At 43.3% G+C, this 25,213-nt stretch overlaps 1 protein-coding gene across 1 annotated transcript in view; it reads left to right on the top strand.

Annotated features, from left to right (window-relative positions):
• The window catches only part of EDARADD (EDAR associated via death domain), a 64,052-nt gene extending 45,625 nt beyond the window's left edge, over positions 1 to 18,427 (top strand). The window contains exons 6-7 of the mRNA XM_066234782.1: positions 11,265 to 11,589; positions 17,298 to 18,427. Of these exons, the coding sequence (XP_066090879.1) occupies positions 11,265 to 11,589; positions 17,298 to 17,361 (389 nt within the window). The 3' untranslated portion in view covers positions 17,362 to 18,427. The remainder of the gene's footprint in view (positions 1 to 11,264; positions 11,590 to 17,297) is intronic.
• Positions 18,428 to 25,213: the final 6,786 nt, after the last annotated feature.

Below are 25,213 nucleotides of genomic sequence, written 5' to 3'. Positions count from 1 at the left end.
GCTTGCGAGGGGCTCAGCAGGATTCTCAATTGGACACGTTTAAGGTTGGGCAACGGTCAGAACTGGGCAGACTGACCCCCCCCCCCCTGGGTTCTGGGAGCCACAGTGTTGACAGAGAACTAGGCAGGTGACTTGGGCGTTGGGAGACAGCAATGGGATGCAGGCAGGGCCAGCCCAGCCCAGCCATCCTCTACTTCCTCTCTAAGTGCTCTGGGCACTTAGGGAGCCCAAGCGGCCCCTCCTGACATCAGCCTATGTGCCATTTCCACCCCTTCTGCTTTTAGTGTGTTTAACCAAAGGAACATTAAAGTTTGTCTCCTGCCCCTGTTTTATTGTAAGACAGAAACTTTGGCAATGTTTGTTTGTTTGTTTTAAGTGAGAGGAGGGGTGATAGATTCCAGCATGTGCCCCTACCGGGATCCACCCTGCAATCCCTGTCTTGGGCCCATGCTCTAATCAGCTAAGCTCTCCTCAGTGCCTGAGGCTAGCACTAGAACCAGTTGAGCCCTGGCTGTGAGAGGGGAAGAAAGAGAGAAGGAGGAGAAGAGAAGCAGATGGTCTCTTCTCTTGTGTGCCCTGACTGGGGATCGAACTCTGGTGTCCGCACACCAGGCTGATGCCCTATCCACTGAGCCAACTGGCCAGGGCCTGTTTTTTTCCTTAGGAACATGGTGTTAGGTCTGGGTGGTGAGATTCTATGTGATTGTTTTTTTCACTGAACAGATCTTTATTTACTTGTGGCACAAATGCAGCTTTGGGAGACAGAGGCTGCGATTCTAGTTCTAGTTTAACCACTGCCATGCTGTGATTCAAGACACCAAGAGGGGAATGGGACCAGGTGGACCTTCAGTGGAGCCCTCCCAGCAGGTCTCCTGGGACAGGCCCAGTGACCAGGGTCCCAGCCAGACACCCCATTGTAACTTGCCTGCCTGGGACCCTGGTTTACATAGTATCTTGAGCGGAACAGGCGGGAATTAGAAGCCCCTGGCTTGGGTGCCCTAGAGGAGGGGAAGCATCTTTGCATACGAGCAGAGGCAACCTTTATTTTCTTTCCACTGTTCTGTACTGGTGGGCAAAACCAGGTTTACAGTTGTGAGTAGATAAAACACTGATTATTGCCTGACCAGGCAGTGGCGCAGTGGATAGAGCGTCGGACTGGGATGCCGAGGACCCAAGTTCAAGACCCTGAGGTCGCCAGCTTGAGCGCGGGATTATCTGGTTTGAGCAAAGCTCACCAGCTTGTACCCAAGGTCACTGACTCGAGCAAGGGGTTATCTGGTCTGCTGAAGGCCCGCGGTCAAGGCACATATGAGAAAGCAATCAATGAACAACTAAGGTGTTGCAATGTGCAATGAAAAACTAATGATTATGCTTCTCATCTCTCTGTTCCTGTCTGTCTGTCCCTATCTACCCCTCTCTCTGACTCTCTCTCTGTCTCTGTAAAAAAAAAATAAAATAAAAACACTGTTTATTCTTGTTTTAAGAATATATTCTTGTTTTAAGTACTATTTATAAATTACTATATTATTTTCCACATAAACAACTCTACATGTACTTTTGCCCCACCCTGTAAGTTTTTATTGGTTTGAGAGAAAGAGTGAGAGAGAGACAGAAGCATTGATCTATTCCTTTATGAGCCCTGACTAGGGATCAAACTAGCAATCTCTTTGTATGGGGACAATGCTCTAACCAATCGAGCTATCCATCCAGGGCACCTACCCTTTATTTTAAAAAATTCTAACATGAATGAGTATCATAAAAATATGCCAATCAAAATTTTAACCTGGTGCTCAATATCACTTATCAGGAATGTAAATGAAAAGCACAATAAACGATCACCTCATACTTGTTAGAATGACAATTATCAAAAAGACCAAAAGTAATTGCTGATGAGAATGTGAAGAAAAAGAACCCTTCTGCACTGTTGGTGGGAATGTAAATTGGTTCAGACTTTATGGCAACAGTATAGAGACTCTTTAAAAAATTTTAAATTGAACTACACATGATTCAGTAATTCGACTTTTTGGGAATATATCCAAAGAAAACAAAAACTGTATATGGAAGAAATATCTGCATCGTTGTGTTCGTTGCAACATTATTGATAACCAAGGCATGCAAACAAGCTAAATTCCTCCCATGGATGAGTGCACAAATAACAGACACACACACACATAGTTTAGTATGAAAAGATAGAAATCTTGCCATTTGTGACAACATGGAAAGACCTTGAGGGCATCATGTAAGTGAAATAAGACAGAAAAGTAAATACCTTATGATCCTGATTATATGTGGAATCCTAAAGACAGACAAACTTACAGATATTGAGAACAAATTGGTGGTTGCTGGGGTGGAAAGAGCAAATTAGATAAAGGTAGTCAAAAGGTACAAATACCCAGTTATAAAGCAAGTCATGGGGATGTAATGTACAGCATGGTGACCACAGTAATAATATTGTATAGTTGAAGATTTTTGGAAGAGTAAAATTTTAAGTTCTCATTACCAGAAAAAGAATGTTGTAACCATGTATGGTGACATGTTAACTAGACTTACTGTGTTGATCATTTTGCAATATACACAAATATTGAGTCATTATGTTGGACATCTGAAACTAAGATAATGTATGTTAATTATATCAGAAAAATAAATAAAAACTTAAATACAAAAAAAAAAATTTTTAACCTGTACTATAAGTGTGTATATACCACATGATCAGATGTAGGCAGACACACATGTTCCTGAAATGCTGTGATTGGCATTGAGTAGTGGCCTGGGTAGTGAGAACAATAATTTTTTATTTCCATATGCTCATCTGGATTTTCAGTTTTTCTGTGGCAAGCACATATTTCTATTCTAATTTAATATATATATACTTAGACCCTGGCCAGTTGGCTCAGTGATATAGCATCAGTCTGGCGTGTGGATGTCCCAGGTTCGATTCCCAGTCAGGGCACACAGGAGAAGTACCCATCTGCTTCTCTACCCTTTTTCCTTTCACTTCTCTCACTCTTTCTCTCTCTCTTCTTCTTCTCCTGCAGCCCTGGCTCAATTAGAGAGAGTTGGCTCTGGGCACTGAGGATGGCTCCATGGTCTCTGCCTCAGGCACTAAAAAATGGCTCCAGTGCAACAGAGCAAGGGCCCCAAATGGGCAGAGCATTACCCCCTAGTGGGCTTGCCGGGTGGATCCCAGTGGGCACATGCAGGAGTCTATCTCTGCCTCCCCTCCTCTTACTAAAAAAAAAAAAAAAAAGGAAAAGAAAAAGAAAAAATCTATACTTAAATTTTTTGAGGACTAACACCCCATACACTAATGTGAAATGTCAGCTAGAACGAAAATGAATAAAGTAGGTTCTTTAGAAATATCTATAAACCCTTTACGGACTCTTATGAATTAAGGTCATTATTAATAGATTAGCCACATTTCAGGTTGTCTCTAAAAAGTGTTACTTGTATCAAAGTGAAATGAAGACTTTCAGAGAGAAGGAGCTTTTCCCAGGACAGCAGGTCATGTTGTTGAGAGCAGGCACTGTGCCGTTGATGTACATGCGGGAACAGCAGGCACTATGCCGTTGATGTACACACAGGAGTGGATGATGTTCATTTTGTCGGGTTTGTTGGATAAACTGGCCAAAGCAGACTGAGGTGTGTTTTGTCTTTGAATAAGAGTAGCAACTTAAGTTAGACTTATTTTATTTTTTTATGTACAAACACTAATTTAGCATTTTTTGACGCTTTACAAACATGCTTCCACAGAGTGCTCACAATGCTGTGTGGTGTCCAGTCATTGCACAAGGTGCGTGGGAAGGCAGCAGCACTGGGCCACCTGGCTGGAGCTGGTCGCCAGGCCCTGAGTGGGGTTCCAGCCCCAGCCAGGCAGCAGCCGCTCGCAGCTGCCACACTGGGCTGCCTGTCCTGCCAGTGAGCCACCCGTGTGGTGCACACTGAATGCTTGAGCATCCTCAAGGGTGAGGGTCGGATCCCAGCCACACCAGGCTGAGTCCAGCTGGAACAAGCCGCAGCCCTGCCAGCCCCCAAAAGCCGCTTCTGATCCGCGAGGTAGCCTGTCCTGGAAGCTTGCTGCCATCCCTGCAGCAGGCCCTCCGCCTTACCTCAGCCTGGCTCTTATTAATTCTTGTAATTTGAAAACCTTAGTTATCTGTGACCCAGTTTTAGCTGGTTAGATAAGCAGGACATGAGACAGAGGAGGGACTAGGCTGGAGAGATGACAGCTGACAGTTGTAATCAAAGAAAGAAAAATATAGCAACTGAGAGTCGCTGCCACTAGGAAAGCCAAGCCCCTCTGAGGAGCCACTGGGTGGAGAAGCAGAAGCTAGGGCAAAGGACCAGAGAGGAGGTCTTCTCCAGGGGTTCCCTGGACTCAGCACCACCACGTGGTGTTCCCCTGGTAATGGAGACATTAAAGTTTTATAGTGTTTTCATGCAGAGTTTCAGAATGGAAATGAAACATTTGGACATTAGAGGAGTAAGGCTACGTTACAAAAAAAATTCCCCAAATTGGAAAACATGAAATCTCCTCTCACACCACTTCTGCTGTTGTCTCTGACATACCCATGACACCTCCTGCACCTGCTGTCCACAGCTGCCGGCTCTTCAGGGACGGCTTCCGGACAACCTCGGATAATTCAGCACTTGCCTAATTCAAACCTAATTTCCCCACAGAAATTAATGTAAAACAGGATTTTCATTTGTTTTAAATTAGGTCCATAAAGTGACACTTTGTTCATGAATTTGTATCCTATAATTGCACAATTTAAATTCACATAAAATTCATTTATTTATTTTAGTGAGGAGCCGTAAGCATCAACTCCCATATGTGCCTTGACCAGGCAAGCCCAGGGTTTCAAACTGGCAACCTGAGCATTCCAGGTCGACACTTTATCCACTGTACCACCATAGGTCAGAAATTCACATAAAATTTTATGCTGAATTTTAACCTGGGTTCTTTCTTACAAAAGAGTTTGTTTTAATTTTTTATGTATCTTCCACATTCCAATATTGTTTGATGATAAAATTGAGACTTAGCTCAATTTAGCAGCCTAGAGCCATCCAATTTGTCAGACTTCCCAGTGCTGCCACCAACGTGGTGTTTCCTTAAAAGGGTATTTTATAGAGAGAAACTGAATTTGAATTGTTTTTCCTGTTGGTTGAGATCAAACGCTCACCAAAAGCCCTTGGGTCAGGTTCTTTTTTTTTGTATTTTTCTGAAGCTGGAAACGGGGAGAGACAGTCAGACAGACTCCTGCATGTGCCCGACTGGGATCCACCCGGCACGCTCACCAGGGGGCGACGCTCTGCCCACCAGGGGGCAATGCTCTGCCCCTCCGGGGCAGCGCTCGTTCGTTGCTACCAGAGCCACTCTAGCGCCTGGGGCAGAGGCCAAGGAGCCATCCCCAGCACCCAGGCCATCTTTGCTCCAATGGAGCCTCGTCTGCGGGAGGGGAAGAGAGAAACAGAGAGGAAGGAGAGAGGGAGGGGTGGAGAAGCAGATGGGCACTTCTCCTGTGTGCTCTGGCTGGGAATCGAACCCGGGACTTCTGCACGCCAGGCCGACGCTCTACCACTGAGCCAACCGGCCAGGGCCACCTTGGGTCAGGTTCTTAGTAGATGAAAATAATTCTTCATCGTCCTCCAGCTCCTAGCATTTAACTACCTCCCACTGATGAATAATGTAGTAGTATGTGCACACCGATGATTTATCAAAGCCGTAACCTGGCATTTGAAATTTATTTCCAACCACATTGGGACCACACAAAAAGAAACGTAAATTTACACCCTTAATAAGCACAACTGCAGAAGTATTTGACTCAACTGTGACACTCTGAGATCTCGCAAGATTCAGATTGATCATTTATAGACATCCGGGGACCACAAGATTTTGCTGTTTGCAAAGTTGCCAGTATCAAATGTTTACTATTTAATTGTTTGAACAAACTTGAGACCTAGTCATCCTGAGGAACATTCTTGTAAGCGATCTTAGTGGTACTAAAACCCATTGGAGGAAAACATCATGTGGTCATAGCTCTTGAAAAACCCCGTGTACAAGATAGAAGGGGGCTGCCGCTGCTGCTGCCAGGAGACCCATGGAGCCGATCTCTGATCCACTGCCAGCATCCTCCCTCGGCTTGACTAATCACAACCTTTGTGAATTCTGAATCTCGTTCCAGTTCACTATTAACTGTTAATTGACTGACAGTTTATAACCTGCCAGCCCCAAACATAATAGATGCCACATCATTAGACATGGACTGTTTCTTACAGTTGTTTTAATGACTTAGACCTACAAGAGCCTACTTGATTCCTGAACTTTTCTCTAAAGTGTAATATAAAAGGTATGTGAGAGAGAAGATGGGAGGGAGGAGCAGAAACAGCCCAGAGGAAAATCCATTCATCTGTCCCAACAGACATGGCATCTCTCAAAGAGAAGTCGTTGGAATTCCAGAATCCTATTTTGGCAGACCCTCTAAGAACTTACCCTGTAGATGTCTTTAAGGTGATGGATTTCAACTCTGGCTGCACATTAGAGTTCACAGGGGGGCTTTTAAAACTTTCCATGACCTGCCTTCTCCCCAGACAAGTGAAATAAGGGTCTCACTAGGTGGGAACAGACATCAGAATTTTGTCATCTCTGGGTGGGGTTGGGGTGGGGGTGGCGTCTGTGCAGCCACAGTTGAGAACCACCACTTTTCAAAGTTTTTCAAAAGGCAGTTGGTTGCAATTTGTCACCTGCAGCTGCAAACTCTTGGTTGCTTCCTCACTGTGCACTAGGATGAGGCTTTCATGGATGATTTCATTTAATCCTCCCAACCACCAAATGAAATGGATGTCTCTGTCTCTGCTCAGAGTGAGGATGTGGCCTCAGCAAGCTGGGTAACTTGTCCACGCTGCACACCTACATGGAGCTAATAGGTGTTGACAGTTGGCGAACCTCCAGTACTCCTGTTGTTGACCATGGTGGTACACAGCGCACGCCTTCTCCATAGCAACCAGCAGTCTTTCTTCTGTATTGTGTATGCTCAGCACTAAGAAAAGATCCAGTGGGCTTGAAAATTTCTAGATGGTTCTTCATAGGCTGTCCAGAGGTTTCTAATGTGACTTTTTCTCTGTGTCACACTCTTCATTCACTTCATTTACTCAGCAAATATTATTGAGTGCCTACTGTGTGCCTGTAGGGATGAAGCAGTGATATCAGACATGAAAGTCCCTTTGCTCTTGGAGCTTATACTAGTTGGGAAGAAAGACAATAAACACAAACAAGTGGTTACACATAGTGGTGGGTGCCTTGAGGAAGATCAGTGAGGGGAATGGGATTTTTCCTGGCAGAGGCAGGCTGCTACTTTAGCTAAGAAGGTCCACAAGGACCTAAATAATGCAAAGGAGCCAGCCAGTTGGACAACAGTGGAAGGAGGACTCCAGGGAGAACTAGCTGGTTCAAAGGTCTTGGGGCAGAACCAGCTTTGTGTCGTAGGGACAAGTGTGGGCAATGGGGATCAGCAGAGAAGGAGGTGAGCTGGGAGATGAGAGCAGAGACCAGACGACACAGGGACTCTCTTCTTCCTATCTCCTTAAAAAAGTCAGTGTAAAACCCAACATCTTCAAATAACATTTACCTGAGACTTGACAGAAACGCTTTCACATCATTTATCTGACTTAATTCATGAGATACAGGAATTGTTGTCATTGATTTTATAGACGAGGAATCTGAATTCTGTTGATGTTAATGCCATGAGAAGTCAAGCTTTAGGAGTTGAGGCACCCAGACTTGATGAGCCCTGTGTAACACGAATCCAGAACAGGGGTGACTTGGGGACACACATTTGAAGGACACAAGTGCAGAACTGGTTATCCATTAGACACTTAAGAAGTGACATTTACTGTGATGATGAAAAACCTCTGAGAAATCTGGCCCTTCCTCTTCTGATCAGTTCTTCCTGTTTAAGCCCGTACTCAGGCTGGACCGACAGAGACCAAGTCCCTCCAGGGTTTTTGCCTCTAAAATAAGAAATCATCATAAAGTAATGGTGTGTGCATTCTTGCTTTGTGTCAGTGGAGAATACACAAGGCAAGTGTCCAAATATGGCAAGCGAGGGCCCTAATTTTTAGAGAATCTAAGTATCTTTTTGTGTATAAATAATAATGGCCCTCTCCTTTCCTTCCCAGATCTAAAATTAATCCATCATTTTGTATCTTAAGACCAAGTGTGTATATTTCCCACCAATGTCAGTTTATGGCCAGCAGACACCAGCAACATTCTCTTTCTTTTCCTAATAATTCTCTCTTCAGGTTCTGACACTCAGCAGACAATAATAACAAAGCTCACCCTGAGGAGACAGCCCAGTTCTCGTTCATACATAGAGCAAACAGTGTTTGAGTTTCTCCTGTACCACAACCGTTTGCTTCATGTAAGAGACATCAAATAATAATCCCATCTCTCCCCATTTCTGTTGAAAATCTCTTTGGTTATCAGTCTCTCCCCAGGATTATTTCTCTCTTAAGGCCACTGCTGTCCTCCCATGTGTCCTGGGACAGGACAAATGTATTTGACAGGAAGAATCATGTTTTCCTGCTCAAGTCCACCAGAGAGCTAATTCCAGTTTATGATTCAAAAAGCAGCTTTCAGTTCACTAACACTGGCAGTTTGTGTGGATCCAGTTCAGAAAAGGGTGTCTTCTGTGTGGTTGAAGATACAAAAGGAAAGAAAGCATCAATATACTTTTGGCACATATTCATTGATAATTTTGTCAATGTCATTGTTCAAAGAATGCAACTATCTCATATGCTAGAACATTTGTTTTTTTTGTTTGTTTGTTTGTTTTTTCTGTATTTTTCTGAAGCCAGAAACGGGGAGAGACAGTCAGACAGACTCCTGCATGCGCCCGACCGGGATCCACCTGGCATGCCCACCAGGGGGCAACGCTCTGCCCACCAGGGGGCGATGCTCTGCCCCTTCGGGGCGTTGCTCTGTTGCGAACAGAGCCACTCTAGCGCCTGGGGCAGAGGCTGAGGAGCCATCCCCAGCACCCGGGCCATCTTTGCTCCAGTGGAGCCTCGGCTGTGGGAGGGGAAGAGAGAGACAGAGAGGAAGGAGAGGGGGAGGGGTGAAGAAGCAGATGGGTGCTTCTCCTGTGTGCCCTGGCCAGGAATCGAACCCGGGACTTCTGCACTCCAGGCCGATGCTCTACCACTGAGCCAACCGGCCAGGGCCATATGCTAGAACATTTGAATGGGCTTCAGAGAAACCTTCTTGTTTTTATTTTTCTTGAGACTAAAGAGAAAACATTGCCAACACCAAATCTTATAAAAGTCACACCAGGAAGACCTTCAGACACCAGTACATTTAACTCTGGACTTTGAGGTTATATCCTACTTTGTTTTATTTTATTTTTTTAAGTGAGAAGAGGAGAGATAGAAAGACAAACTCTGGCGTGTGCCCTGACTGGGATCCACCAGGGAACCCCCATCTGGGGCCAATGCTCGAATCAACCGAGCCACTGGCTGTGAGAGGTGAAGAGGGAGAGAAGGGGGAGAGGGAGGGGAAAGAAGCAGACGGTCGCTTCTCTTATGCTCCCTGACCCAGGATCGAACCCAGTACATCTGCATGCCAGGCCAATGCTCTATTCTGAGCCAACCTGCCCGGGCCTATATCCTACTTTATTTTTGTGTGACATTTTTCACTTAACATTACAACATAAGCATTTCCCAGGTTGCTGCCTAGTCTTCATAATTATATAAGTAATATTCCATCAAGTAGTATAATAATTGATATATAAGTTGTTTAAAAAATGAATTAGATCATAACAAAAAATATCCATATATATACATATTTTAGATTATCTCCTTAGGCTGGATTTCCAGAAGTTATATTAGTATGTCAAAGAGTAGGAGCATTGGCCCAGGCCAGTGGCACAGTGGATAGAGTGTTGGCCTGGCATGTGGAAATCCCAGGTTCTATTTCCAGTCAGGGCACACAGGTGAAGCAACCATCTGTTTCTCTCCCCCTTGTCTTTCTCTTCCCCCTTGCAGTCAGTGGCTTGATTGGTTCAAGCATCAGGCCTGGGCGCTGAGGATGGCTCGGCTGGTCCAAGCATCAGCCTCAGATGCTGAGGATAGCTCAGTTGGATCGAGCATCAGCCCCAGACAGCAGTTGCTGGGTGGATCCCAGTCAGGGCACATGCCAGAGTCTGTCTATCTATCCCACATACACGCTTAAAAGAAAAAAGATTAGGAGCCTAGTTTTCATGGTTTCTGTTACCTTTCAATAAGTACTTGCCCCAAATTACTGGTTCTCAACGTAAATGATCAGCAAAGTGATTTCCTTTTCCCAAATACTTGACTTTCCTAAATTGGGAAGTCTATGGCTTAGTGTGGTAAAGGTCAATGTCACATTCCAGAATTTTCTAGGCCAGTGTTTTTTCATGTGGTCTTTGGTTGTTAAACTCCCTATCAGACACCACTCACAACACTGTTCACAACCTTCTTATAACTTTCCAAGTCCATCCTCCTGACATCCTCTGAGTACTGAAACGAGGCTGAAGAGGCCATAGGGGTGTGTGTCGGGGTGCTGCCGCACTCTGGGCTGGGGTGGGGCTCTTCTGGGCAGGGCTGGAGGCTCAGCTCCTAAACTCCCTGCTTGTCTACCGCCTATGCACACCAGGGGGTATTGGCTCCACTTCAAAGGCAGCCTCATGGATAAAGAAAACACAGATAAAGGCAAAGGGATGATGAGGTGGCCATAAATTTAAAGTGTAAACTTTCTGGCTTTATCCATTATCACTCATTTTCAAATATTTGTGTGGATTGGATATTCCAGTTTTCTTTGTGTGTGTAAAGACTTTATAAAGAATTGTGCAGTCCTTTACACCCTGATATGCTGTGCTTGGCATTAAGAAGCTGTCGGGGCTGACTTGTAATTCGGAAGGGACAAGGGCTGAGGTGCAGGCAAGTAGGGGCTGGGCTGCCAGTGGGTCAGAATCTGACCCTGCTGGACTGGTGATCTGCCTGCCCGCCTAAAGCCCCCATTCTGGCCATTAGTCACACATTGTAAGACACAGTCTCAGGAAGAAAGGGAGGTGGGCTTTATTCATCAAATCTTACCATTGCTTCCAACCTAGCAGCCTGTCCTTGGTTGTGGAGAGACCGTGATTGTGTGTGTAGACACTGATGCTGTTGACAATTCAGATGGCAAGTAAGGGACTTAAGAGGTGAGGCACCACGTGGCCTCTGGCTGATGTGTGACATCTGTTCTGCAGATGTGAGCAAGGCCAAGTCTTGCCAGGACAACTGTACCTGCTCCTCCTGCTCGCTCCAGGCCCCCACCATCAGCGACTTGCTCAATGATCAGGACTTATTGGATGTGATCAGGATAAAGCTGGACCCATGTCACCCAACAGTCAAAAACTGGAGGAATTTTGCAAGCAAATGGGGCATGCCCTACGACGAACTGTGTTTCCTGGAGCAGAGGCCCCAGAGCCCCACCTTGGAATTCTTGCTCCGGAACAGCCAGAGAACAGTGGGCCAGCTGATGGAGCTGTGCCGACTCTACCACCGGGCTGACGTGGAAACTGTCCTGCGCAGGTGGGTGGACGAGGAGTGGCCCAAGAGGGGATGTGGAGACCACCCCAGGAACTTCTAGACCTCTACTCCTCCTTGTTGGCCTCTGGATGTTGAAACTACCCAGGTCAGGGAGCAGCGTGATTGTTCTTTTTTAAGAGTTTAGGATGAGGATGTGGAACAATGGATGTTGGTTTTCCCCCAATCTGGTAGTTTTGGGAAGGGGTAGGTCATGTTTTGGTGGCGGATTTTTGTTTGTTTAGTTTTGCACATGTTTTAATTTAATAATTTGAATCTTGAATTGGGAGAAATATTTTGTAGGCTTGCCTAGGGACCACGGCCAATGCCTTCAATCAGAATGGACTCATGCCACAATGAAAATAAGGTTGACCTCTCCCGAAATACTGCCAAAGATTGAAGGAGGGACCCAGACGGCGATGGCCTAGTCATCATCGTACACAGGCTCCTTCATGATCGGTGACCCACACTCAAAAAAAATACAGCACAGAGAAGTTAGCCTGTTAAGCCTTGTTATATTTTCGTTATCAAGGAGTTAGGTGAAGTAACAGAGGGTTGGTATTATGTGGTGATACCTTTCAGAACATGTATGCCCTGTTTTTATTCAAATGCTTTCAAAATCTCATTTGCCCAAGTATTTTGGAAAGAAACACAAAAATTGATGGTTATTGGGAAGACAGAGTTGGGAATTTTTGGTAAAAGGGCCGTGGGTCTGGTGTTTACAAAGAGAGGACACAGAATGCCCTGTGGTCATCATGACATTTTAAAAATTAACTTATGATTTACTTTTACATCTTTTACATAAGGCTGGCTGGCTTACCTCTAAAATGAAGATTTCTGTTAAGAAAGAAATTCAGATCACCAAGCCCATAGGTGAGACACCCCCTCCAGCACTTACTAGCTCAGCTTAAAACAGCCAATGACACACTACATGGCAGCTTAGCCAGGAAGGGGGTGGGGTTCTTTTATGGTGATGCCAGGAGGGGAAACAGGCGTTAAAATCCAAATTCTAAACCAAATGAAAAACTTGGTCCAAAGAATATCTGATGTTCTTATTTGAGGATTATTGGAGGGAATTGTGGGGGATAGAACTGTTTGTTTATTGGAGAGACCAAATTTTCTAGGGTTTGGGTGGGGGGAAGCTTGCTTTGCTGACAATTTCATAAAAGTGCTATTTAGGTTTGGCTGTGGGTTTAGGAAATTAAGGCATTTTGTTCAATTGAGGGGGTATTCTGTATTAGTCCCTGATTAAAAAGCAACAATGATGAATTAAAATTGATTAGAATACAAGAAAGATGAGCATTAGCTCAAAAGAAAGTTACTTTCTAAACCACTACCATTTTTTTCCCACTAATGACTACAGTGGTTTTTGTTAGGTTGCTGTAATATAAAGTTGGGCTCACCATCAAATGTAAACTTTGAACTACCAAATCTACTACCATCGCCTCTGATTCAGGGTTAATCACACCCAGCTCAACTTACCTTGTCAGATTTATCAGGTAAATGTTAGGTTTATTGCGAGATATATTTAAAGTGTCTACTGTAAAATGTAGAGATTAAAAAAAATAGATATTTTTGCAAATTGATATCCAGTGGTGTAGTGGTTAAATAGTTATTGTCAGTCATTTTCTGGGCACTGTATAGACTCCTAAGGAGCTGTAATTATCTAGGAGTTAGATTTCACATGCCATGTTCTCATATGTTGGCCCAGAATTTACTGAGGGGAAGTATGGAGGAGCTTTTGGCCTTCATTATTGACATTGTAGGGAACTGGGACTAAAAGGGGCATGATTGTTTTCTGTCCAGTAGTATCAGACCCCAGCAGTCAGATGGTTATCCCTCCTTGTGTCCTGATACCTCATTGGGTATAAGGAGTTGGTCCCAGCCTGACAAATGTCCTGTTAAGTGCTGCCTGGCCAAGTGCCATGAGAAAGTCCTTTCCATGGCCAGGCTGCTGGGGAACTCCCTGCACTCCCCCCCCCAATCACCACCTAGGCAGACTTGTCACCTCAACTCCACAGCAGCCTGCAGGGCCTGTGACCAGCAGAGGCAGTGGGGGAGGGGAAGAGGTTAGAAGGAAAAACCCCTCTCTGCTCCCTTTCCCACCGTGCTCCTTCCTCCTGCCATCTGGGCAAGTGGTGGTACCTTCACTCCTCCCGGCCATCACTCCCATGGGGGGCGGGCAGGAAGGGTCCAGATTCCCAGAGACTCTCTTCACGTCCACCAACAAAGGGCAACCTGAGGGAGGACGGGATGGAAGTAACAGCCACGCCACCCTTCTCCCCTTTATGGGGCTCTGCCAGCATCCCTGGGCTCCTCCCAAGTTCCCAGCTCAGTGGGGTCCCCACTCTCCAGAAAGCCACTCTCGGTATTGGGGCAGCAGGTGAGGGAGGCGGACTTCTAGCCCCTCCAATAGGGCCACAGCTGCAAATATATATTTTTTAAAGTTCCTACTATCCCAATTTTAAATCTGGAAAGTGTGGTGGGAATCTTCCCCTGGAAACGCTGTGGTATGTGGTGATGAGGTTAAAACTGCCTGCTCTCTGCTTCACAGATTTGTGAATGGAGAGCTCTTTGAGGGCTGTAAGCTGGCTTGGAAACCTTGGTCCCTGCAGACCCTGCTTCTGTGGGTTGTTTCCAAATTCCAAACTCAAATTTTCAATCTCAAAACTGACTTTTAAGTGAACCTATCATTATATATATAATCTTGCATGTGGCCATTCCTCACAGGTATCAGCAGAACTTACCATTGAGTTGGGTGAAAAATGTTCACAGAATTCAGGTGGGTTGGATATGGGCAGAGCAGAGTACTCCTTTATTTTTTAAAGATTTTATTTATTGATTTTAGAGAGAGGAGAGAGACAAAAAGAGAGATGGGTGAGGGGAGGAGCTGAAAGCATCAAATGGTATGTGCCTTGACGGGGCAAACCTGTAGTTTTGAATTGGTGACCTCAGCATTCTAGGTCAAGGCTTTATCCATTGTGCCACCACAGGTCGGGCAAGTGTGCTCCTTTATCTTTAAATTCAGGAAATACAGGAAAATCGTGTGACTGCAGAGCACCACCCACTCGCCTCTGCATTTGGCATCGTTATTTCCAAAGACCTGAAGGCTAATAATTTCTATCCCTGGCTATGAAAGCTTATAACTCCTCTTATAATCTATGGGGGAAATGCCAACATGGAAGGGATTGTTAAAAATCAGGGAGCTGACATGAATGTGCTGTTTCAATTTGCCTCTGCCATTCTTTGCACTTACCGATATCTGTATGGATTGGGATTTACTTTATGGAAAGTTTGAATTACTAGGAGTATGATGTTAGTAAGATAAATTTAACTAAGAGATTTTTTAAAATATAGTTCACTCAGACTCTAGACTTTGAATAAATGTAGGATGGTTTTTACCTGTGATACATAAAGAAATAGCAGAGGAATTCTTAACTGAAGTAGAACTATAACTCAACTGTGTGATTACCCAAATAATTTTTTAAGTTAATTTATAACAAATACTGTAATGGGGTAAGTATGTTGATACTTTACAAGAGAAAGAGTGAGAAGGAAGAAAATTACAACTAATTGATCAAACTGTTAAAATTTAAACTCATTAATACAAAAGAGCTTTGCTCATATGCTGTCTGTAGGCCACACTATGAACTAATCTGCTTATACTGAGGTCCTTTTGTTATTAGGAGGATGACATCTCTTCAGCTAAATTCTGAGGTATATTCTTTTTTTTTTTTTGTATTTTTCTGAAGCTGGAAATGGGGAGAGACAGTCAGACAGACTCCCGCATGTGCCCGACCGGGATCCACCCGGCACGCCCACCAGGGGCGGACGCTCTGCCCACCAGGGGGCGATGCTCTGCCCCTCTGGGGCATCGCTCTGCCGCGACTAGAGCCACTCTAGCACCTGGGGCAGAGGCCAAGGAGCCATCCCCAGCGCCCGGGCCATCTTTGCTCCAATGGAGCCTTGGCTGCGGGAGGGGAAGAGAGAGACAGAGAGGAAGGAAGGGAGGGGGTGAAGAAGCAAATGGGCGCTTCTTCTATGTGCCCTGGCCGGGAATCAAACCTGGGTCCCCCGCATGCCAGGCCGACGCTCTACCGCTGAGCCAACCGGCCAGGGCCTGAGGTATATTCTTTTTTTTTTTTTTTTTTTTTTGCATTTTTCTGAAGCTGGAAACAGGGAGAGACAGTCAGACAGACTCCCGCATGCGCCCGACCGGGAACCACCCTGCACGCCCACCATGGGGCGACGCTCTGCCCACCAAGGGGCGATGCTCTGCCCATCCTGGGCGTCACCATGTTGCGACCAGAGCCACTCTAGCGCCTGAGGCAGAGGCCACAGAGCCATCCCCAGCGCCCAGGCCATCCTTGCTCCAATGGAGCCTCGGCTGCGGGAGGGGAAGAGAGAGACAGAGAGGAAGGCGCGGTGGAGGGGTGGAGAAGCAAATGGGCGCTTTTCCTGTGTGCCCTGGCCAGGAATCGAACCCCGGTCCTCCGCACGCTAGGCCGACGCTCTACCGCCTGAGGTATATTCTTAAACAGAACTCCCACCCACAGTAGTATGTGACGAGGCTCTATCTATGCATTTTATCAGGTTGCAGTAGAAAGTCACTACACACAAGGGAATGAAGGTTAAGCCACATTAGACTTCACACACCCAGGACACAGACACACAGGAAAACTCATAAGAGGAAGAATCTCAAATAAGACAAGTGGTAAAATTTAAAATTGCTAGGGCTTTAATTTTTTTGCCAGGATTGGCCATCAATATGCAAGATAATCCTGTGAAGGAGTCCCCCGTTTTCTGTGACATTAAATAATAATTATTCTGTACTATAGAAAATTTGTGGTGAGAGACAGAAGATGCTGTGCCTGTTTCCTTTACAGCAATTGTGTTGTGCTGCCCTCTACTGGAGCAAAATATCCACACTTTCTGGTTTGGCTGCCATCCAAGGCAAGCCTAGTACCAACCTCTACTAATTACACTGGGGAACAATTTTTTTTTTCATTTTCTGTTGCATGAGCTTTTAGAACTGTATATTTCTGCATCGCTAATTCCAAATCTAAAATCTGCTTTTTGGTGCATGCTCTAGTTTCTATGCAATTTTAATTTCTTTTTTGTTACCGTTAATGGCATGCATTGGTTTTTAAATTGGGAGTTAAAAGGCAACAACTCTTGGATTAATGTTTTAAAACATCACTTTTACATAATTGTAGTTGTTTTTAAATGTAAAAAAATTATCTGATAAAAACACCCTCTTATTTTGTTTTAAGATTGAATCATGGCTTCTTTGAGTAGGTGTAAATGTAAGAATAGCCTGACACCTTCTGTTACATCTGTCGCTGTTACACACTTCAACCTCAAAGGTGCAATATTTCATCATTTGTGACACATGCATATACTGCCTATTTTCAAGTTCCCCTTGGCGATCAAGACAAGATTTGGGCTCCTCATATTGTGTGTCATAATTGTGAGGAAAGCCTTCATGACTGGACAAAAGGAAAACTCAAAGGAATGCCTTTTGGTATTCCCATGGTTTGGCGTGAACCTAAGGACCACAGCAGTGACTGTGATGCCTATGTCAATCCATACAAAGGGCATTGACAAGAAAAAATGGCATATGATCGCATATCTTAATATTCCTTCAGCAATACGACCTCTCCCACACTCTGAGACTCCCAGTTCCAGTTTTCAATGGTTTTATTTCTTCTAAGGATGAAGAAAGTGAACATGGTGATCAAGTGTATTTTGATAAGATGCATGAAGAAATGGTTGTAGAATCTGAAGGGTCTTCTTCTGATGCCAAGCAGTCATTAACCCTTCAGCAGTTTAGCCAACCTGAATTGAATGACTTAGTAAGAGATTTGAGCCTATCAAATCAGCTGAGTTATTAGCCTCCAGGCTTTAAGAAAAGAATATACTTCACCGGTCAGCTAAAGTATCCCATTTCAGGAAGTGTGAACAAATTTTTGTGGACTTTTTTTCCAAAGACAAACACTTTGTTTACTGTCATGATATCAGTAGTCTTCTCAACCAGCTAGGTGTTACCACTTACAGTCCAACAGAATGGCGGCTATTTCTTGACAGCTCTAAATGGAGTCTGAAATATGTTCTACACAACGGTAAAATTTATGCAGCGTTTCCAATTGGTTATTCAACTTATCTGCGAGAAGATTATAATGACATAAAAATTGACTTCAACTTTCTGAAGTATGAGGAGCATAACTGGATCATTTGTGTGGATAAATTTCCTGCTAGGACAACAGACAAGTTTCATAAAGTATCCTTACTTTCTATGTTTATGGGACTGCCGAGCTCGGGAGAAACACGGGATACAGAAGGAGTGGCTGAAACATGTAGCTCTGGAAGTAGGGATGCAAAATATTGTGAATGAACCTGTAGTTAATCGAGACAGGATCACCCCCCCCCCCCCCCCACTTCACATCAAACTTGGCTTAATGAAGCAGTTTGTTCAGGCTTTGAATAGAGAAAGTGAATGCTTGTAGCATATTATTTCTGCTTTTCCTGCTTTGTCTTTCGGGAAGATAAAAGCAGGTGTATTCAATGGACCTCAAATTCAAACCCTCATACGTGATGAAGAATTTGCCAGGAAGATGAATAAAGAGGAGAAAGCAGCATTGGCAGTCTTTTGTGGCAATTACAAAGAACTTCCTTGGCAACAAAAAAGCAGAAAACTATGAACTTCTGGTTCAAAGGATGCTGTTGGCTTTCCGCGACATTGGATGTAACATGAGCGTTAAGATTCACTTCCTGGGCCCTGGCCAGTTGGCTCAGTGGTAAAGCATCGGCCTGGCGTGCGGGAGTCCCAGGTTCGATTCCCAGCCAGGGCACACAGGAGAAGCGCCCATCTGCTTCTCCACCCCTCCCCCTCTCCATCCTCTCTGTCTCTCTCTTCCCCTCCCGCAGCCGAGGCTCCATTGGAGCAGGGTTTGCCTGGGCGCTGGGAATGGCTCTGTGGCCTCTGCCTCGGGTGCTAGAATGGCTCTGATTGTGGCAGAGTGATGCCCCAGATGGGCAGAGCATCGCCCCCTGGTGGGCATGCCGGGTGGATCCTGGTCGGGCGCATGCGGGAGTCTGACTGCCTCCCCGTTTCCAACTTAAGCAAAATACAAAAAATTTTAAAAATTAAAAAAAAAAAGATTCACTTCCTGAACAGTCACCTTGATAAGTTTCCCGAAAATCTTGGAGCTGTTAATGATGAGAAGACTACTGCTGGAGCATCAAACGAGATTGTCTTCAACAAGTACACAAACGCAAGAGCTACAAACGCAAATTTTTGCCTGAATACAATTTAAATAAGTTTTGCACAACTTTTATGATTAAAATAAGTGTTTTAATATGTTCTATTTTGAAATTGTAGACAAATTCTGATGCAATCATATCTTTTATTATATTAGTGTATTTACTGCATTATATAAATTATTATATTTTCACAAAGATAATACCCAAGACATTCTACTTCATTGTTAAACTAAATGTTGAAAATTTTACAATAAGATGAAAACCTAAAATCTTGAATTGCAAAAAAACCTGTAGCTTACAGAGAAAAACTAATGTCAGATTTGAGATCAGCCCACTCAAATTAGGTAAGAACAAGTGTCTTTGTGGATGCAACAAAAATTTTGTTCCCCAATGTTATTGGTTGTATGTTTAAAAACTGAAAAAGTACAGCGCTAAGATAGCCCTTACAAGAAGCCCCACTAAAAAATATGAATTTCATAGCTATTTTACAAATGATTTACAAAAGAGCTTTGCTCATATGCTGTCCATAGTGATCTGTGTTTATTTGGCCACACTGTAAATTATCCTGCTTATGCTGAGGTTCTTTTGTTATTCGGAGGATGAAATCTCTTCAGCTAATTTCTGAGGTTTACTTTTAAACAGAACTCCCACCCACAGTGTTACATACAAAGGTATGCAGAATGAAGCCAGCATGGATGAGATGAGGATCCAGTCCCTTGAAGGTGCTCATATTACATCACCCATCATTCAGATCAGTGTGTGACAGGTGACTGCACTAACAGTTATGTACTTTGGCAGTTGTTTGTAAACACTCAGTAGGACTTTTTCTCTGTTTGAATGTAGGGGTTGGCAGTTTGTGGGTATCTGGTCTTCCCTTCACGGCAGCTCCAACAGCTTGTGGTCCAGGGACACCAGCCTTCCCCTTCCATAACACACATATAAACACATGTTCTTCTGAAAGCAATGTTAGTACAGTAGATCCAGCAACTTTTGTTTCCTTTCCTTTTAGATGAAATGTATCATTTAGTTTTGAGCCAGGACTGTTCTCCTTGTAACATTGTTCACTTCTTCCCTCCCTGTTGTATCATGTCCCTCCCCTTTGTCTTGGTTTCTGCCCTTTGTGTTGCTTATTTTAGAGCCATTTACTCATTTCTCCAGTCACATTCCTTCTCTAGGCCTATGGTCTTCTCTCTCCCAGCTACAGGCCAACAGCTACTTCCTTTTTTCACTTTCACATGCAGTCTGTGGGATCGTCTTTTCATGTTTAATGACAACTTTGGGCCTAATGCTGTTAAAACTGTTTTCTACCCTTGTAACTGAAACTATCAATAGTTACATATAGTGACAAGTACCGAAAGAATTGATAAGACTGTTCTGTTTGCTCTGTGGGAGTTCAAGCTCACCCTCTGAAACGTGCATGTGGCTGTCAGTGCAGGAGGGCCGGTCTCCTCCCTTGTGCTCACAGAGCATTGCAGCTGCGATACTAAGCCATGCTTTGGACCCTCGGGAGTTCCAGGCCAGTGGGTACCACACCTGGGGGTACTCACCACCCAGAGAAAGACCAATAATAGCACAGGTCATGTTCAGCCCTGATGCCTCTTAAAAAATCAACCCTACAGTTGAACTGAATAAGGTACAGCTTGAAATGACTGAGTTTAGTACTCCCTTTGGAAATGTGAAAAAGGGTAGCTTCCCATGACTTCAGCAGAGCCATGCTCTTCTGTTGTACCGACAGCCAGTGACTGTTTTCCTTGAAGGCACGCCCGCAGAAGCCTTATGGACATTTCTCCAGCCATTGAAGGCAGTGCTTTTAAACTACTGAGTTTTTGTGTTACTCTATGTTTATGTGTCTTTGTGTTGTACTTTTAAGCTGCCTTCATTTTGATCTCCTGTATGATTTTATATTTTCCTTAGAAATAAAGATTATTTTGATCTGTTATCATGGGTGCTACAAAATTAAAGATTGATGTCAACCACTATCTCTGTTACTTTTAAGTAGATTCCAGTATAGTCATTGACTCACGTGTTCTGTTGGTCAACCAGAATTCCAGTGAGTTTCTAAAGATGTGTCCTGGACACTGAGGATGCAAAGATAAGCAGCACCTTCCACCATCAGGGAGCCTGTGGCCTGGGCAGAACCGGTGCACACGAGACATGTTCTTGGTGTCTAGTTCAGTAACAAATACTGGTTCACACCATTGGGCAACAAATCTCCAGAAATTCTTTATCTTTCAAAACTAAAACTCTGTACCTACTAAACAGCTCCCCACTTCTTCCTCCTCCCCAGCCCATGGCAAATACTATTCTTTTTGTTTCTATGAATTTGTCGACTTTAGACACCTCATATATGTGGAATCATATAATAGTTGTTCTTTTGTGACTGGTGTATTTTGCTTATAATAATGTCTTCAAGATCCATCTGTGTAGCAGCTTGCATAGCAGGTTTTCTTTCCTTTTTCATGCTGAGTAATATTTCATTGTGTGTGTATATCACATTTCGTCTCTCCATTCAACTGTCAGTGGACATGTGGGTTGTTCAGCTCTTGGCTGCTGTGACTAACACTGCTGTGAACACAGGTATAAAAATATCTCTTTGAGATTCTGCTTTCAGTTCCTCTAGGTAAATACTCAGAAGTGGGATTGCTGGATCCTATGGCAGTTTTATTTTTCGTTTTTTGAAGAACCTCTGTACTGTTTTCCGTAGTACTGTTTTCCATAGTGGCTGCACCACTTGACAATCCCATAAATAATGTTTCAGTATATAGCCTTGTGCACAAGGACCTAAATTTCCTCCTAGCCACCTTAATGAATGAGGTGGTATGTCATTATGGTATTGATTTGCATTTATCTAATGATTAGTGATGTTGAGCATCTTTCATATGCATGTTGATCATTTGTACACTGCTCACAAAAATTAGGGGATCAGGGAACGTGCAGATACTCCAGTACTTTCAGCCTTTTGTATAGTACATCTTTACCAATGAAATAAAAGCTGGTTTTGCATCTTATTTGCATCATAGAACAACTTTCTTTGACTTGTCCTTTGCTTTTCTGATGTTCTTGTTCAATAAAAAAAGTCAAATGCTTCTTTTTTTTATTGCTTCATACTCATTTTGAAATATCCCCTAATTTTTGTGGGCAGTATATATCATCTTTGGGAAAATGTCTGTTTAAGTCCTTTGCACATTTTTATTTTATATTTTGCTGTTGAGTCATAAGACGTCTTTATATATTCTGGATGTTTACCCTTTATCAGATAAAGATTTGCAAAATATTTTCTCCCAGTCTATAGGTTACCTTTTCACTCTGTTGATCATGTCCTTTATACACAGAATTTTTAGGTTAGATGTAGTCCTGTTTGTCTGTTTTTGTATTTGTTATCTGTGCTTTTGGAGTCATTTCCAAAAATATTATTGTCAAAATCCAACATCATGAAGTTTTCCTTCTATGGTTTTTTTCTAGAAATTTTATAGTCTTAGATTTTTATGTTTAGATATTTAGTCTATTTTTTGTTTTTTGGGTTTTTTTTTTTTTTTTTTTTTTTTTTTCTGAAGCTGGAAATAGGGAGGCAGTCAGACAGACTCCTGCATGTGCCCAACCGGGATCCACCCGGCATGCCCACCAGGGGGCGATGCTCTGCCCCTCTGAGGCGTCGCTCTGTTGTATCCAGAGCCATTCTAGCGCCTGAGGCAGAGGCCACAGAGCCATCCTCAGCACCCGGGCCATCTTTGCTCCAATGGAGCCTTGGTTGCCAGAGGGGAAGAGAGAGACAGAGAGGAAGGAGAGGGGGAGGGGTGGAGAAGCAGATGGGCGCTTCTCCTGTGTGCCCTGGCTGGGAATCGAACCTGGACTCCTGCATGCCAGGCCGACGCTCTACCACTGAGCCAACCGGCCAGGGCTATTTTTTGTTAATTTTTGTATGTGGTGTAAGGTAAGGGTACAACTTCATTCTTTTGCATGTGGGCATCCATTTTTCCCAATATCACTTGTTGAAGAGACTGTCTTTTCCTCGTTGAGTGGTGGTATTGCCTTTGTTGAAGATCATTTGACCACATACAAGGTCGTTCATTTCAAGGCTCTTTATTCCGTTTCATTGGTGGGTCTGTCTGTCTTCATGCCAGCACAACATTATTTTGCTTACTAGTTTTGTAATATGTTTGGAAATCAGGAAGTGTGAGACCTCCAACTCTTTGGTTCTTTTTCAAGATTGTCTTGGTTATTCAGGGTCCCTTGAAATTCCCTGTGAATTTAAGAAACTTTTCTATTTTTGTTGGGATTTTGATAGCAATTGCAATAAATTGATAGTTTTGGATAGTATTGTCAAATTACTTTAAAGCATGAACATTTGATTATCTCTTGTAAGATATAGCGTATGGACAGAAAACTGCAAATGAACCTTGATTTTGTTTTGTAATCATATTGTTATAATACTACATCTTTATCTTGAAACATATATAATAGGATAAAGCAAATTAGTAATTATGTTAATGTTGTTAGAAACCAAGATTTTCACAAGAAAAAAGGTATAAAAATGAGGTATAAAAGTAAACTTAAAAAGCTTAATAAAAATATTGTAACCCTGAACTGAATGAAAAGATGTAGAAACTCAGATATTAAAATTTTTTCCTAGCTCCACCCACTGAGGAAATTTAGAAACCAACCCAGTTGCCATGGGCATCCCTAGTCTAAATTGTGGTCTCTATATACCGTTTCCCACTCAAAGTTTTCTCGGAGAAATTGCAAAGTTCAGGTTTGGCAGGAAATGAAAGTGATAGCTTGGGACATCTTGTCACACTGGAAAGCATGAAAATTAATATTGTGTCCAGAGAACACAGTGGCCAGTCAAAGGGGTTCCCTCTGGTTTTTAAGTATCAAAAAAGAAAAGAAACACATTAAATATATTAATATTCATGAATGCCTAATTTTTTTTGAGAGATAGTCAGGAAGAAAGATAAGAAGCTTCAACTCCTAGTTGAGTCACTTCAGTTGTTCACCAATTACTTCTCATACAGTGAGCAGGGGGCTCCAGCCAAGCCTGTGACCCCTTGGTCAAGCCAATGACCTTGTGATCATGTCAGTGATCCCATGCTCAATTTGGCAACCCTGTGTTCAAATTGGTGAGCCTGTGCTAATGCTGGACACCTTGGGGTTTTGAACCTAGAACTTCAGCATCCCTGGTCAATGTTCTATCCACTGTGCCACCACTGATCAGGCACATAATATATTTTTTAAAACCAACTCATTGAAACTTTTTGTGGGGAACCAGAAGGTGGGGAACCAAGTTAGTAAGAAAACCCCTGAGTAAGGGGAAAGGATCAAGCACCCACCCTGACTTTCTGGCATAAATTTCCCCTTGGAGTCATCAAATAGTTGATGAAGAAAACAGTATTTTCTGATAGAATTCCAATTCATAAACGCTAGAGGAATGATGGAATTTATATAGCACCATTTTCCAATTTCTAATGAAATAATGGATTCAGGCAATGACTATCAATAGCTAACTGCTAAAACCTTGATCAAAATATGAAGGAAACTTTTAATAGTTGGGTCAGGCTAACAGCTGACCACCACGCATCAGTCTTGATATCATGCAAAGAAAAAACAGCCTTCAAGTGCCTCCTGTTGACTTAAAATTGGAAATACATAGCACCTTTCAAGTAAGTCTAACCACCAGTTTTGAGGCTTTTACAGATTAAATGAAGTCTGAGAGCTGCTTCAAAATCAGCCAGTGGTGGGAGGACGTGGGTAGAGGTGAAGCAGAAGGGCCACGTTGATCATAGCTGGTCCTGAACAACGGTGGATGGGACTCCATCACGCTCATTATGTGTATGTTTCAAAACCTCCAAGTAAAAAGTTTAAAAAAACGTATTTGGACTAAAGAACATTTTCTTTTTAATTTGGAAAAAGCACCTGGATTTCTTGCGTGCTCCAGCCTGTCACACATTCTTCCCTTGAGGTTTCACTTGTCACTTTATTTTACAATGAGCTGTGTCAACACAAGCTGGCAGAGGAGTGGTATGTGTGTGTGGGGAGGGGCTGGCTAAATACTGAGAGGTTGCTGAGGGAGGCCTTTAGTGGTATTATGAATCTTAGCAACTTTTCAGGAACCAAGATTATAATAAGCATTAAGTTTCTAACATCATTCTTTTAAAAATACAAATATGTATTATCTAATATGTAGATCTATCTCCCACTAGATTATGCTCCAGGAAAGATCTCTATTTTTTACTTAATGCATCTATAGTGCCTAATATGCTGCCTGGTCTACTGGAATACACAAGGTGGGCAAACATAGGTTACCCTGTAAATACATGAAACAGACTTTGTTCTTATATTATTACTGTATTAGAACTACAAACCTACTCTT

This window comes from Saccopteryx bilineata, chromosome 1 (genome assembly GCF_036850765.1).
Source record: "Saccopteryx bilineata isolate mSacBil1 chromosome 1, mSacBil1_pri_phased_curated, whole genome shotgun sequence".
NCBI classification, from domain to species: Eukaryota; Metazoa; Chordata; class Mammalia; order Chiroptera; family Emballonuridae; genus Saccopteryx; species Saccopteryx bilineata.
The sequence above is the reverse complement of the archived record's forward strand: the minus strand, read 5'-3'. Positions and strand labels throughout refer to the sequence as shown.